The 14,984-nt window shown below is 37.1% G+C and overlaps 1 protein-coding gene across 2 annotated transcripts in view; it reads left to right on the top strand.

The window, feature by feature from the left end:
* The first annotated feature begins 615 nt into the window (after window positions 1-615).
* LOC103721038 (squamosa promoter-binding-like protein 9) overlaps window positions 616-14,984 on the top strand; it is a 43,365-nt gene continuing 28,996 nt past the window's right edge. The window contains exons 1-5 of one of the 2 annotated variants that reach the window (XM_008811069.6): window positions 616-1,408; window positions 7,917-8,092; window positions 11,583-11,836; window positions 11,981-12,055; window positions 12,162-12,269. In XM_008811069.6, the coding sequence (XP_008809291.4) occupies window positions 762-1,408; window positions 7,917-8,092; window positions 11,583-11,836; window positions 11,981-12,055; window positions 12,162-12,269 (1,260 nt within the window). In that variant the 5' untranslated portion in view covers window positions 616-761. The remainder of the gene's footprint in view (window positions 1,409-7,916; window positions 8,093-11,582; window positions 11,837-11,980; window positions 12,056-12,161; window positions 12,270-14,984) is intronic. The other variant, XM_088713538.2, reaches the window with a different exon arrangement.

The following is a 14,984-nucleotide window of genomic DNA, read 5'->3' on the forward strand; positions in this document are numbered from 1 at the left end:
GTGTTAGATGGCGTGAATATATATATATATATATATATGTAAAAATAAGAATAAAAAAATTAAAATAGTAAAACAAGTATTTTACGAGGGTATATATGTAAATACAAATTTTGAAAAGATTTTTATGCAAAATTTGATATTGAGGAGGCCCTTTTTTTTTTTTAACCTTTCGTTGTTTCACCTAGCTAAGAAAAAATTCAATCTGCCAATCAATGACGGACACGTGGCATCAAAGATACGTCGATGAATAGGAAATTCCGTGAGATCTGTTAGTTATGCAATTTGTTGTCCTATTCCTTGTTCAACGTCAAAATATCCACAACAGTACCGTCAGAGATTCGTCGCCGCCTCCGATTTAAATAATTTCCAACACTCGCGAGTCATAATTACAATATTATCATTCTAATTTCCCTTATTTTTCACCGAAAATGGCCAAGAATGTCGACATGATGACGCGCTGAAATAGGACGGAGCCACCGTGCGCCCGCGTTCGTCCCTACGCTGTTCTGTCCGATGATAGCGGTTCATGACGGCATGGACGGCTGTGATTGGACCTAGCGAAGCGCAGAGCTATGTAAAGCGACGGCAAATCCGCTCCTCCATCACCGATGTCGAGCGCGGGGCCCACCGCGTTGCTCACCAAACGGACGGTCCATTTTGCTTCAAGAGTCAGCCAAACTGCCGCCCCCACCCGTAACGCCCCCCAACCCCAACCACCGCTTGTGCCTTGGGCTTCCATCAAAACCCAGCCCCACGTCGACATGGAGACGGATCTAAATCCCGTGAAGGCGGAGCCCTCCCCGCCCTCCCCGGCGCCGTCCGCGACCGCTTCTTCGCATAGGTCTAGGGTTTCGGAAATGGAGATCCCTCCGATGACTGACGTCGCGGCTGCCGCTGCGGAGGCGGAGGCGGCGGTCTGGGATTGGGAAAATCTTCTCGCCTGCACCATCGACGAGGAGGATCCCTGGATGCTCCCATGGGAGAGCTCCGAGGATGGCCAGACTCCGATTCCTCCTCCGCCAACGGCGGCGGAGCCGTCATCACTCCCGCCGGTCCCGGCGGAGGCGGCGGAAGGGAATAACCGCGTGCGGAAGAGGGATCCGCGGCTCGTGTGCCCGAACTATCTGGCGGGGATTGTGCCGTGCGCGTGCCCGGAGGTGGACGAGATGGAGCTGGAGGAGGAGGATGTGGCGGAGGCGGTAGCCGGAGGGAGGAAGCGCGCGAAGACTGGGGGAGTGGCGGCGGCGGTGGCGGCGGCGACGGCGAGGTGCCAGGTGCCGGCGTGCGAGGTTGATATCAGGGAGCTGAAAGGGTATCACCGGCGCCATAGGGTTTGTCTCCGGTGTGCTAATGCTTCGTCTGTGGTGCTTGATGGCGAGCACAAGCGGTACTGCCAGCAGTGTGGCAAGTGAGTTGGGCTCTGAAGCTCTGTCGACTGTTCCCATTTGATTTTATTAGGTTTTCTCTGAATTTTATAAAAAATAAGGTTAAAATTTTGATTTTGATTTCTCCTTTCTTGACCTGATGCTCTTAACCACCAGAATGTTTAAATTTTGAGTATTTAAATTGGGTTTTTCTTTTCTCTCTTGAAATCTGTTCCCTAAAATTCAAAAATCTACTTTAGGACACAGATTCAATGGTTGGTCACTATGATTTTCCAAAACCAACGTGTTATCGATCAAAGGCTTTTTAACAATAAACATTATCAAACAGGACACCAAAAAACTAAAACTTCCTAGGCAATAACAAACTGAAATGCCTGGTTGGAAGGGTTCAATCAGTAAGAACCATCAAAATCAAATATCTTTTAGTCCTACAATCTCGACAGTTGTGGTTAAAAGGTTTTTCTTTTTTTCACGCATCTATTAAGGAACTACTAATCCTTAAAAGATCAAAAGTCTTCCACTATTCCAGGGGAAGGAGTCAAACAAACACTGCTGCCAACAACCGTCTAGCAAACTTAAGAGCACTTCTACCATCCTTCGATTGCTATCGTCCCATTAAAAAACTAAATGCATACACTTTGGATGCATATTTTTAGTTGGATATATGTAAGAAGGTCATATTATTGATAACGCATCAGGTTAGCCATGTTTTCATGAATTTAGAGAAAGACCGGTATTATCACTGACCTATTATGATTCTTGATGTTTTCCTTATTCCCTCAAACCCATTGCAATAAGGAATGCTTGTGAGTCAAATTAATAGAGTTTAGACTTAGAAGTGATGGACAGCTGATTGGATGACCCAATCATTTGTTTATTTTAATTTGTGCAACAAAAGGCAATAAAAATTATGTATAGGATGTCTATGAGGGCCTTTCTTTTGGGTTTAGACATTCTTTGGGGCATAAACTTTCAACAGGTTCAGGAGAAAATAAAAGAGAGTTCAAGGAAGCTTGTTGCCTTTTTTTTTTCTTTTTTTGAACTAGGACCGTCTTAACAAACAAGGAAGAAACAAGCCAGAAAAAATGCATGATCACCATTGTATAACCTATCCTAATATGGTTGGTATTCAACTTTCTTGGAGGAATCCTTCCTCAGTGAACGTTCTTTACAAGTGGAACAACAAAAGGTGTAGGGGTGACCGACCATATAAGCTCTATAAAGAATCGTTATTACCTGTTCAAATAGGAAAACTGATTTTAAGAATAACTAACTACGATCCCTGAAAAATGTTTATTTCTCCTTTTTGCTGACAGCAACTCCGTTACTAGGTATCTTATGGTGATTTGTTCTTTCACAATAGTCCTAGTTGATGAAACATAATATGTGAAATGACCCTTTTCTGTCCATTTTCTCTTCTTTCTTCTCCTATTCCTCTTCCTTCTCCTGATGACTTACACTCTCATGGCCGTTCCTTTCATAACCTAGGCAATGGAAGACTAAGTATTGCAAACTCTGAATTTTGCTTTAGTTTACAGAATTTAAAAAAGAGGCTAGTCGAAAATCTTGATTTATAGTGAACTAATTAATTTATGTTCACTTTGACAATGGGGGTGCCAACTAGTATAGTTGGTTAAGTCTTTGAGAGTTGGTGACAGGGATTTAGGTTTAAAATGCCATGTCCTTTGTATGGTCATAAATCTGAATTCTAATGCTTTTGTATATTTTTATTTGTGTTGATTAATTGATATTGTGGCAATAGGTAGTAGCTCAGCTAGTTGGTACCTATCTCTCCAAGTGAGAGGTCTCAGATTCAAACTTGAATGGTGATAAATAACCATCACATTTTTAAAAAACTGGTAATTCATTGTTAAATATGTTTAATATTATGTATTCATTATTATTTATGCATATCTACATCTTGCTTTATACCTTGTGTCTAGGCTTTTGGGGTCCTTGCCACCTTAGTGCACCTTGAGCCTTTGACTATAATAATTTTTTAGCCCCAAAAATCAAAAAAGCAAGCTTCGATGCTGCAGGCTAATCTCCCTAGGTAGTTGTCCCTTCTCCTTCATTTTTTTCTCCATCTTCAGATGGTGGAGAATGATTGCAAAAGGGGCTGTTTAAGTTATTTCAAGTAGTGCTAGGCAATTCCGCTTGATATGGGGCTAGTTTTGCTTGGTTCAGGGTGAATGAACTTTGATCCGCCTTGAGATATTCGATCTGCGATCACTTTGAGCAGTTGGATGGTATTTTCCCAAATCAATGCTCCTTTTACTGCCAAGGGGTTGATAAAGTATTTATTGATAGGTATGCATTGTGCCGGCCATTATTTGCCACCGTGATTTGAACTTGGTAGAATTAAGCATGTATTGATTGAAATCCTGAAACAGATTTGTTTTGGAATTTGGACAAAGTAACCTAAGCCAAGTGGCTTAGGGTTAGAAACATTGGATAAGATGCATGGCCACTTTTCTTTGCCCTTGTAGACCAAAAATTGCAAACTATGTTTACTAATCAACTTTTTTTATCATTAATGTTGTTGTTTTCGCTTGTATTTCCCCTTTTTTGGTAGCAGTGATTCTTATACTGATAATTTTGTCATTTAACGTGTTATTGACATCATGCCATTTTTTCCCCTTGATGTAAGTTGTTGGGGCCTAAGGCTTTCATCTATTACACCATTTAGTTATAGTCATCTATGATTATTTACTAATTTTAAAAGAGCGAGGTGATCCAAAACCCCCGTTCGGATCAAAGTAGGACATCTTAACTATTTATATATATACACCCCCACTTTAGTTGCCTCTTAGTTTCTTCTAGCTTAATTTCGATTGGCACATCTACATCCTAGATAAATGCCCATTATTTCCTTTCAAGTTTTGAGTAAGCCAACTGTTCTCTAGTTTCTAGGCATGCCAGCTGCTACAAAATTAGTTTAATAATAAAAATAAAAAATAAAGAATTCTTTTGTTCTCAAAGACTTCATCCCCACTGTCCCATTGGTTCTGCTCCAAACATCCTCCCTTCTATATTCCTTAGGCTCTCTCTCTCTCTCTCTCTCTTGCTTGCTCCCTTCCTCCCTTCCCCATGGTTTGTCTACCATTCTGCCTCCTCCTCTTGCCTTTGTCGACTTGTCAAAGTTGGAGACTCTCTCTTGTTTCAGAGCCTCACTCAGCTTTTTATCCCCCCTTGTCCCTTACTCATTTGAATGCTTATCCTTTGTCTGAGAGTTCGTGGTCGTTCTAGTGACATCTTACTATCTCGACTGAAAGGCTAAAGTTGCTGTAGGGGCCATCCATTCATTTTATGTTATTATTTAATATGTGACATCTTGCCGTCTTGATTAATAGGTGAGCTCTTATGTGTCAAATAAAAGGTGTCATGTAAGTAGATAATAGGTTGCTAAAAGGGTTTAAAAGCCTTCCAATCGATGCTATCTTGATACAAGATAGGCTTTTAAATAATGACAATTATGTAATTGTGATCCCATTATAGCAACGAAAATATAATGAAAATAACAGATGATATGTGACGTTCACTTTTCTTGAACAAGAAAAGTCTGAATGGGAATTGAAAAAATAATTTTATATTGGTGATATATGGTGACTTAAGCAAACAACATGTTAATTTCTTGTTATTGTTTATTATTTCATGTTATAATGGCTAATAATGGATAACACAATAGTTCAATATTATTGTAAATGGGCAAGTAACAGCCATTATTTATATTATAATGAGAAATAACAGTTTTGGAGGTAGTCTATTCTTTGGGAATATATTATAGTAAGAAAGGAAATGGACATCTAATTAAGATTTTCTTCAATTATTTATGTAACGTGATGAATACTCTTTTTTTTTTTTTGTTTGGTGTGCTTCTCTTATTACTTGGAGCAAAAAACTAAAACATAAGTGGGTATAGTTATAAATATGGGAGTACTATAGAGGTGAGAAAGATTGGAGGTTGTCCGAGCCTAGGAGGTGTTTAAGATGAGAGGAAGAGAAAGATTTTAGAAGGCTGTGGTTTGGATGGTTAGAATTAAGGGGAATTTGAATGGGATTGGATTCTGTCACTAACTCACTATCTTTCTTATTTAAGTAGAAGTCCAAAATTATGGGCAAGAGACCTGGATTTTATTGGACAATATTCTAGGCCCAGTTCTTTATAAAGCAAGAATTTAGAGGGGATTAAAATGTCTTGGGAAAAAATTTTGGAGGGTTAAAACTTAGCAAATAGAGGGACTTTCATCTCATGAGGACTTTTAGAGTCAAAAAGATTGGCCCCCCCCCCCCCCCCTCTCTCTCTCTCTCTCGTATGCACACTCATTCTTTTTATTATAAATGTCCACCTCTATATCCGCGCTAGAATGATTATGAGAAAGAAGTCAATGAGTTGAAGGAGCTCTATACTTATCAGCTCTACTTCAATCCTCAAACAGTCTTGATTGGTGGGATTGTGCAATCCATCAAATTTCTGTTCTCGAGGATGATCATGTGTTTCACACCAGATGAAATCAGTCTTCTGAAATCTGTTTTGGGAGGTATGTTGTCATGGCCAGGGGGCTGGGAGCAGCATATGGAGAAACAGTGAATAGGAAGGGATTGGATGGTGGAGAAGAGATGGGAGATTGATGATGGAAGATGCAGATCTTTAGCACAAGGAAGACTACATGGTGGAGAAGGAAGTGCTCGATACTTATCTGATTATGTTCTGCATAATGTTCTTTGATGGATGCTTCATCCTCAAATTCAATGTTTAGCTGACGGGTTTTTGAGATAAATTTGGTTGTGTGACATGCACAAATCACTTATTAAATGCTTTACCTTCTTTCCAAGATTGGAGGGTAATTTTACTGACATATTTGATGTTTACATTAAATTTTGCCAATTTATGCTGCTTTTTAGTTGCATAATTTTTATTCTGCTTCTAATCAAGGAACTGGTACAGAAAAACCTTCTCTATAAGGTACGAAATGGTGAATTGAGATAGACTCATGATCCTGTATTGATTAAAAAATAAAATTTTGAATTTTCTGTTCTCAAACAATGAATTGCAAAGTTGAATTAGGTTTCACACACGCATGCACCTGCATATTTTTAAAGTATTTAAGTGATAAACCTACTTAGCAGCATGTGCTATGCATGCATGAATTCCCTTCTTTATCAAATATATACTGGACATAATAGTTGTTAAAAAGGAGTGTCATAAAAAGCTAACTTTAGGCTGTTTAGGAAGCAGTGGCTTCCATGGAAATGGGCATCTTTTGCCCTATTTTGTTATGTGATAATAGAGTATGGTGTACCCTTTCCTTAGTTAATTACAGCTTTGTAGAGTGAACTGTTGGTTGGGTTTGTGAAATTAATTATAATTGTTCGTTTCATAATATCCCTGGTGTTTGAGCTGAGAACAAAGCTCTGTGGTATATTGCACCTCAACACATATATGTTTTTTCCATAGTTTTAATGGCATAACGAAGAAATGACTGCATTTATGCTTCTAGATGATAGGAAAGTTATAAGCATAATGTTGAGCCCAAACTCAACTCCAACCAGTTCTTTCAAAGTGAATTTTATCAGATATTTAAGATTTTATGTGCCTGAATTTTATCAACTCTTTGTTTTTATATGTTATAGTCACCATAACCATTGACAATATCGGTATTAAAAGCTGGTAATGATAGGGATATTGCCAGTTAAGAGCTTGTTTATCCTTTTAGTTGCGTGGTCTGTTAAAGGAAGAAATTTGGGCATGCTTATCCTGGATGAATTAATGTATGGCCCGTAGTATTATGATTCCTTGTTGAATCAAATTTTATGCCGTAGCTTCATAATTAGCAACAAGTAAATGCATACTTTACTATTGGAGGCTAAAATGTAGTAAAACTTTGTAATAAATATTTATTACTAAAATGTGCTCTTTTTTTAATTAAAGGGACATTATTATGAAAACTTATTGATTCCTGAATACATGCATGGCGAAATTATTACTGAAGAATTGGAGAAGTAAATGATGATGCTGACAACAATGATTGTCAATTTTTTAAAGATAGAGAAATGAACTGTGGTGATTGTAACTGTTTTCTTGACAAGATATGCTTTTTATCTTATATTAATCAAAAAATGGAAGCCCTTAAATGCTCTTTGATTTACCACTTAAAGTTTGCAAAAATATTTCAGCAGTATCCCTGGTGACGTTCTTATCTAGATTTCCTATAAAAAAGTGTCGTGTTTGTTTTGTAATCGTAGTTTTCTTGTGACATCAGAAGTGTGAGTACTTTAATTTATTGCTCTTTAACCATGGGAATGGTATGATCAAGTAAACTTTGGCTTGGACCTTGGAGATACCATGCCTTTTCGATCTTAATGTAATTCAATTAAGTATGGAACCTTTTTCCGTACTTGGAACAGGTCCCTATATTATGAATGGTGGGTTATATAGTACTAAAATTTGTATTCCTTGGGAATTAAAAAATGGTAAAGTTGGTTTAGTGCTACCATGATTTTGATCAATACTATCTTCTGGCATTCCAGGTTTCATTTGCTGTCAGATTTTGATGAGGGTAAACGTAGCTGTAGGAGAAAATTAGAGAGACACAACAAAAGGAGGCGGAGAAAACCTAGTGATTCAAGAAATGTTGTGGAGAAAGAATTGGAAGCTCAAGGAGACCCTCCAACTGATGTTATTTGTAATGGCAAACCTGGGAAAGGTATGACTATTGTGTTAGACAGTAGTTGCAATGTTTATCTTATGGCCGTGAGCTACTCTGATCAAAATTATATACCAAGGCATGCAAGATGCTGTGTTAATTGGGTTTTAGCATCAATATTGAGATGGAAAGGCCTTTTCCCCCTTTCCTTTTTGTATATGGCTGGTACTGATGAAAAAAATCGTTCATTTTATCTGATGCATTATTATTTATCTGAATAAGTCCAGTCATATGTTTTTCAGGTTTTCTTCGTTATGTACAAGTATTGCTGTATTTTGTTCAAGTGACAGGACAGACGTGTGACTGATCGTGTTTCAGTTTGCTATGTCCTACATCATATCATATGTTCATAAAGTGTTTATAGAATTAGCAACGATGGAGCGATAATTCCCATTTAGTTAGTATTCAATGTGGTTAGAGTTTTATAACTTTGAGATAACCCTCGGAAGTGATCATCTTCTCTTAGTGACATCCTTTTAATATATGCTTGTAACGGTTTTACTGTGCATAGAGATGGTTGATATTTTCCCATCTGACCTTTGGGTTTTTTGGTTACAGATTCAGGCCTTGTTTTGGAAATGTTAATCAAAGTGTTGAGTCATTCAGATAGTGTTCCTTTCAACTAAGAAATGATGGATAAAACCTTTTTTTCAGTGCATTCCATTAAAGGTCATACTGACTAGATCCATCAGCACAAGTTGCTTTTTTATAGTGTGTCTGCATTTAAGGTTCGGAAGACAAATAGAAGACAAGCATTTCCTCTGTATTACCTCAATGTATCCACATTTATGCACAACTTAGTTGCATGTTTTTTCATGCCACCATGTGATTGCTTCTATTCAATAGAAGTAGACTAAACAATGATCATTTCATTCAGTTGGTTATTTTTTTAGGCTCTTTGGCTCTGGTTAGTTCTATGTTTTGAGTAGGTCACTGCCTGATGAATGATAGCAGTGCTTGGATTATTTGTTCATAATGAACTAAACAAGTAACTTGGCCCATAAGGCCATAACCATGCTTATGAGTAGCACCTGCATTATGGGTAGCACCCGCATGACCTGACCCATCCACAAATTGCAACCAACAGTGCCATTTGAGCCGTGGTCAGCCTCACTACACTTGCATATATCTTGAATATATCCACATTTATACTCAATTTAGTTGCATTTTTTCATGTATCCATGCGATTGTTTCTATTCAATAGAAGTAGACTAAATACCATCATTTCAATGTGTTGGTTAATTTTTCTTAGGCTCTTTTGCTCTGGTTAGTTCTATATTTTGAGCAGTTCATTGCTTGATGAATGATAGCAGTGCTTGGATTATGTGTTCATTATGAACTGAACAAGTAACTTGGCCCATAACCATTCTTATGGGTAGCAGCAGCACCTGCATTATGGGTAGCACCCGCATGGCCTGACTCATCCGTCAAATTGGAACCAACAGTGCTTTCTTGAGTTGTGGCCAACTTCACTACACTTGCACCTATTTTGAACCATGCTTGAATTGCGCCACAAATCATGTCTGTCATGCTAGCTTAATTATATGAGTGTTGAAAAAATAATCCCCAAAACCACTCTTTAGGGAATTGAACATGACCTCCATTTAGAAGGCTGATGACATGCTAAAATATTATGAATTTGACCACCATAGTCTGGGCGATTGTGTTAGAGATGTTAGGGCGAGGTTATGTTAGAGCGGAACTTGCCTTCTTGGGTCTGGACATACTATTGTACAAATTTAAATCTTTGGTCTTCTGTGCTACATAACATTTACACCATATCTTAATGTAGACTGACCATAAGGTGGGGTGTTGTATTTATGGATAAACTCTTTTATGGATCTAGCTTATTTGCAGTAAGGCTCTTTTGTTACTCAAAATCCTTTCAATAGTGCTGGCAATAATTACAAGAGCATTGTCTAACTGATAACTATTGTGTAATCAATCTTTGTGGCCTCATATTCTATGGTCTGGTGACACATCATAGATGGTGTTGATTCAATCTAAACGATAGGATCCACAATAGGCAGGGATCTGAAATAAATGTCAGATCTGAAAATGAATGTGATATTGAAAACTTCTTCAGATATGTGCAGAAAATCTGTAATCAAACATATTTATGCTTTAGAAGGTGCTTGTTTCTGTGATCTGTGGGACTTTTCATGCCAAGTAGAGAGTGGAAGAGTCATGGCATGTTCAATATTGCTTAAAAAAAGTACTATTATGATTTTTAAATCAAGAAAGTTCTTCACAAAAAAAAATATTGTTTGGTAACATCATCTAAAAAATGCATCTATAAAAAGAAGTCAAAAACTGCTTTTAGCTAGAAAACCTAGCATTTAGCTTCTCCTCTTTTTCTAAAGCAGAAGCAACACCAAACATGCCCTTAGAGAACAAGAAGACAGATAAATAGGAAGAAAGAAGTAACAATATTCATTGCTCATCACCAAAATGAATCTTGTGCTTTCTTGCCTCTATTGCTCAAGTTAAACTTAATAACATTCCTTAGACTTTCCTCCTAAAGAAATGAAGCAAATAGATACTTCATCTTCTAAAAATAGCAAAATTTGTATCTTTCAAAACTCTACAAAGAAAGTTGTCTGAACCTGTGTATCCAAAAAAAGTGAAAAACCATTAGAATCAATTCAACACACAATCCTGGTGACCTAAAATCTTTCCTAGCCCAACCTAACCATCTCCAAAAAGATTTAAATATAAGGTTCCTATGATTCAATAAAACAGCAAATAACTGAAAATAAGATTCTAAACTTTAAATTAACTAAATACAAAACCTAATTTAAATCTAAACTACATACATAGAGGTCGGCAATGGCAGAGCATCCAAGCGCATGTGCTCTCGCCACTGCGGGGTTTGGGAGGGTCAAATGTATGCAGCTTTAACCCCACGTGCATTGAGGCTTTTTTTGTGTGTCGAACCCATAACATCCAGGTCACAATGGAGAAATTTTACCGTTGTGCTAAGGCATGTTCTCATGTTCAACTAAGGAGGTACTTATGTTCAACTATTGTCTATATCCATGATATCATATTAGAAAATAAGTAAGAGCTCTCGCCATAAAGATTTAGAAATAAGTCAAATAACTATTGAAAATTTATGCATTCATTTCTATGTTTAAATTGTAAAATAGAAGCCATTTGTTCCAATGCTGAAGGCAGTTTTCATGCAAAATTTCCGAAAAATTCCCTGGAGCTATACTTGTAAGAGCCCATCCATCTTAAAACTATTTTATTATAGAGCATGGCTTCTATTTCATTTATCTGGGCTTGATGGTGATTAGATTCTTCTGTGTGCCAATTCTAGACTTTCTACACTTGTGCTGGCAAGAAATACTCTTTTATTTACTTGTTCTCTTTAGATGCCATTTCTGATCTCTATATGTGTGTGTGTGTGTGTGTTTGCTGTCAACAATGTAGCATTACTTGGCCTTTAATATCTGCTTCTTGTATTCTGCTTTTGTTATCTGTGCAGATATGTCAAATATTGCTTGTGACACAGTTGAGACTGTTGTGAGCAACAGAAGTTTGGACAGAGAAACACTTCTGGGATCTGAAGATGGGAATGGTTCTCCCATTTGTTCCATTCCTAGCTTCCAAAATGACCAGAATGCTGGTCTAGTTTCTTTAGCAGCTTCTGATGAAGCTCGTGCTGATGAAAGAATAGATATTTCGAAGTCTGCCCTTTCCTCTACACTTTGTGACAACAAGAGTACTTATTCATCTGTTGTGAGTTTCTTTGTTTCCTTGGTTCTTTTGGCAGCTTGGTTGAAATTCTTTCTCCTTTGGCTAGCATTATATTTCAATGACGTATATGCATGCTGTTTCATAATACCACCTGGACTAAGATGATGATGCATTACTTGATTGTAGTGTCCTACAGGTCGTATTTCATTCAAGCTTTATGACTGGAATCCTGCAGAATTTCCTAGACGACTACGCCACCAAGTATTTTTTGAAGTCTTCAAGTGAAACTTTTGTATATAAAAGAGTTGTGCCTTTTCAATGAAATGTTTGAGGTGAAATGAAATTCAATTTTGTTGAAAACCTGCAGATATTTGAGTGGTTGGCCAACATGCCTGTTGAGTTGGAGGGTTATATTCGTCCTGGATGTACGATCTTGACTGTATTCATTGCAATGCCACAATTTATGTGGGAGAAGGTACTGTATGTTGTACACATAATGATCTTTTTCATATTTGGTAGAGTTGAATCATATTTCTTGTGCTTTCGTTTGAAACTCAATCCATTTCCAGGTGCTAGGGTGTTAAGGCATCACAGACATCAAAAATATAAAACAAACTTAAGCACCATTCTATTATGCCAAGATGTTAGACATGATTTTTTTTAATATTTTGTAAATGCCTATACATTTTTGATGAGTTCCTGTGTGTCCATTGATAGAAAATGGTTGTTTTTCTTCATGAAGTGGATCACTGTGTATAATTCGTTATTACAAACCTGCACCTGACTTGTGAGTAATGACCCTGATTTGGACCTAAACAAAATTTGGGCTCATGGTTGATGCAAACCAAGATGTGTACTACAAACTTGGCGAGTATGGGTATGGCATACTTGATCAAACCTAGCTAAACCTGTTCATGTTCAGCCATGACTATCTCAAGGAAATGGGTCAAGCCACATATAGCTTACTCAATGCTTTAACCTGTTTGGAAATGAAAACCAATCCATCGAATGAATAAGTTGCATTCAGGTCTAGATCATATACCCAAAGCCATTTGTCAAATCTGAATCAAACTCAATATGATCCTGTCCCTAACTTGTTGCATGCCTAGCAACAAAGCTTGCTTCTGAATCATAGGATAAAGTGTATCGAAGATCATATGGAAATGGAATTTTTGTAGCTTGGAAGGATTTTATGAGTTGCCTTGACAAGAGTGCCAATGTAGTTATGCAAAACATATAGCTTGGAAGACTGTTGGGAATGGTACTGGATACTTAAATTGCCAAAATCAACAACTGATAGGGGAAAATGAGATAATCCTGTGATATATACAAGGATGGTTAAGATTTCATTGTTGATCTTTCCTCAGTCCAAAGATGAGTTGTTTGGACATAAGCTGTTGATATTTGTGTTTTATATTTTCTGATAATTATATATATTAGACTTAATGAAGGAGCATAGTAGATAAATGAATATTGATTATTTGTATATTTGATTATAATAAATGTTTATCTATGTGATTTTTATTAATAGTTATGTGCTTGTTCGTTGCTAGTAATGGGATGGTATTGGTGCTGGAAGTTGAGAGAGAAGAAATAACATCATTTAGATGATACACTAATAGTAGACCAAAATTATGGGGAACAGGTACAATATGCTGCACGCTTTAGAGTTTAGTTATCTGCCCGTAATTGTCAATCAAGTGCAGTCAAGCACCAAATTAACAATATTAAAGACTGTTGAGTTGCTTAGCTGGTAGGCTGCCTTTGAGTTTGCAACATGGAATAGTGTGTTGATCATACTGTACATTACAAAAGAGAGGAGTGCTTACTGTTTCACATTGACCGTATTGTGTTGTATTAGCATGCCAATGGTCGTGGTTGGGCTATTATGCAACGATATGGGCTCATAAACTAATTTTCCCCTGTTATGAAAATCTCTTGAATGACCTTTTTTGAGGTTGCTTAAACAGTTCTGTTTTTGTTTAAATACTGTTTGAAGATATGTAGGCATTATCTATTGATCACATGCTTAATTATACAAAATCATTGTTCTATATGAGATCAGAGAATTGGAATCAGAAAAACCCATATTTCTTTATCTTTTTGGTTTTCTCATTATAGGATCAATTTAGGATATGTATTTTCTTGCTTCAAATTCAAATCAAACCATGACAATAAAAGGGATTACACTATAGGTGGTATCACATTCTACTACTGCTACAAGAGACACAGCATTAAGGCTGTTAGGGAAGTCTTCTTGCACATGCCTTTGGATGATCTCCATGTAGACAAGATATTTTGATGATTGGTCACATGTTTGTGGAGAATTATTCTATACTTCTGCTGTTATATTTTCATTGTTTTCACTTAGGTACTGATTTCAATATTGCTAATGATTCTTAATAATAAATCCTCCTCAAAACCATTTCTTTAAACTATGTTAGAGATGTCTGATACCTATTCCAAATATGGGTTGTTCATGCAAATTTGAATACCTAAATTTTGAGTCATTTTGCTAGACAACCTATTGCGAGCAGATGCCAACTTGATATGTAATATGCATTCACTGGTATAGCTCCAAAAGCCTCATGCAATAGATGTTACAATATGTATTCCAGTATGGTGCCAATGACAACTAAAGTTTACAGGATTTTCTCACAATACAAGGAGCATGTCTACAGCACCAATACAGTGCTGATGATTTGTAGAGCAAATAGTTGCATGCCACCTATAGTTGTTACCATGAATTTTTGAGCTTATATGCTGTTAACGTAGAAATAGTTTCAGTCTCGGTACTGTCATGCACCTGTATTGATATATGGTATGCAGCTGGAGTTGGCACACTAACTGTACCATATATCAGAGTGGTGCGGTATTGAGCCTCCATAGTCCATACCATATAGGTACAGTAGTGGGCCAGTATGAGTACGGGTGAGCGCTGAAAACCGTGCTTGCAACTATGCTGGTTAAACAATAATTGACATAGACATCTTGGATGATGTAGTGCTATGCCTATGGATCAGTCAAAAAAGTCATGTTTTTTTTGCTCCAAATATTTTTGTACAAGAATATAACACAAAATGCAGTTTAGTTAGAAAAGAATCAAACGATAGTGTGTTGGTTGTAAAACTTTTGACAAACATTTTTTGATGTTGTGTGGGGTGAATTGTTGACAAGGTACATCATGGTA

The sequence above is a fragment of the Phoenix dactylifera genome, chromosome 17 (assembly GCF_051530095.1).
Source record: "Phoenix dactylifera cultivar Ajwa chromosome 17, Ajwa_hap1_PhDact_Kaust_v1.1, whole genome shotgun sequence".
Lineage (NCBI taxonomy): Eukaryota > Viridiplantae > Streptophyta > Magnoliopsida > Arecales > Arecaceae > Phoenix > Phoenix dactylifera.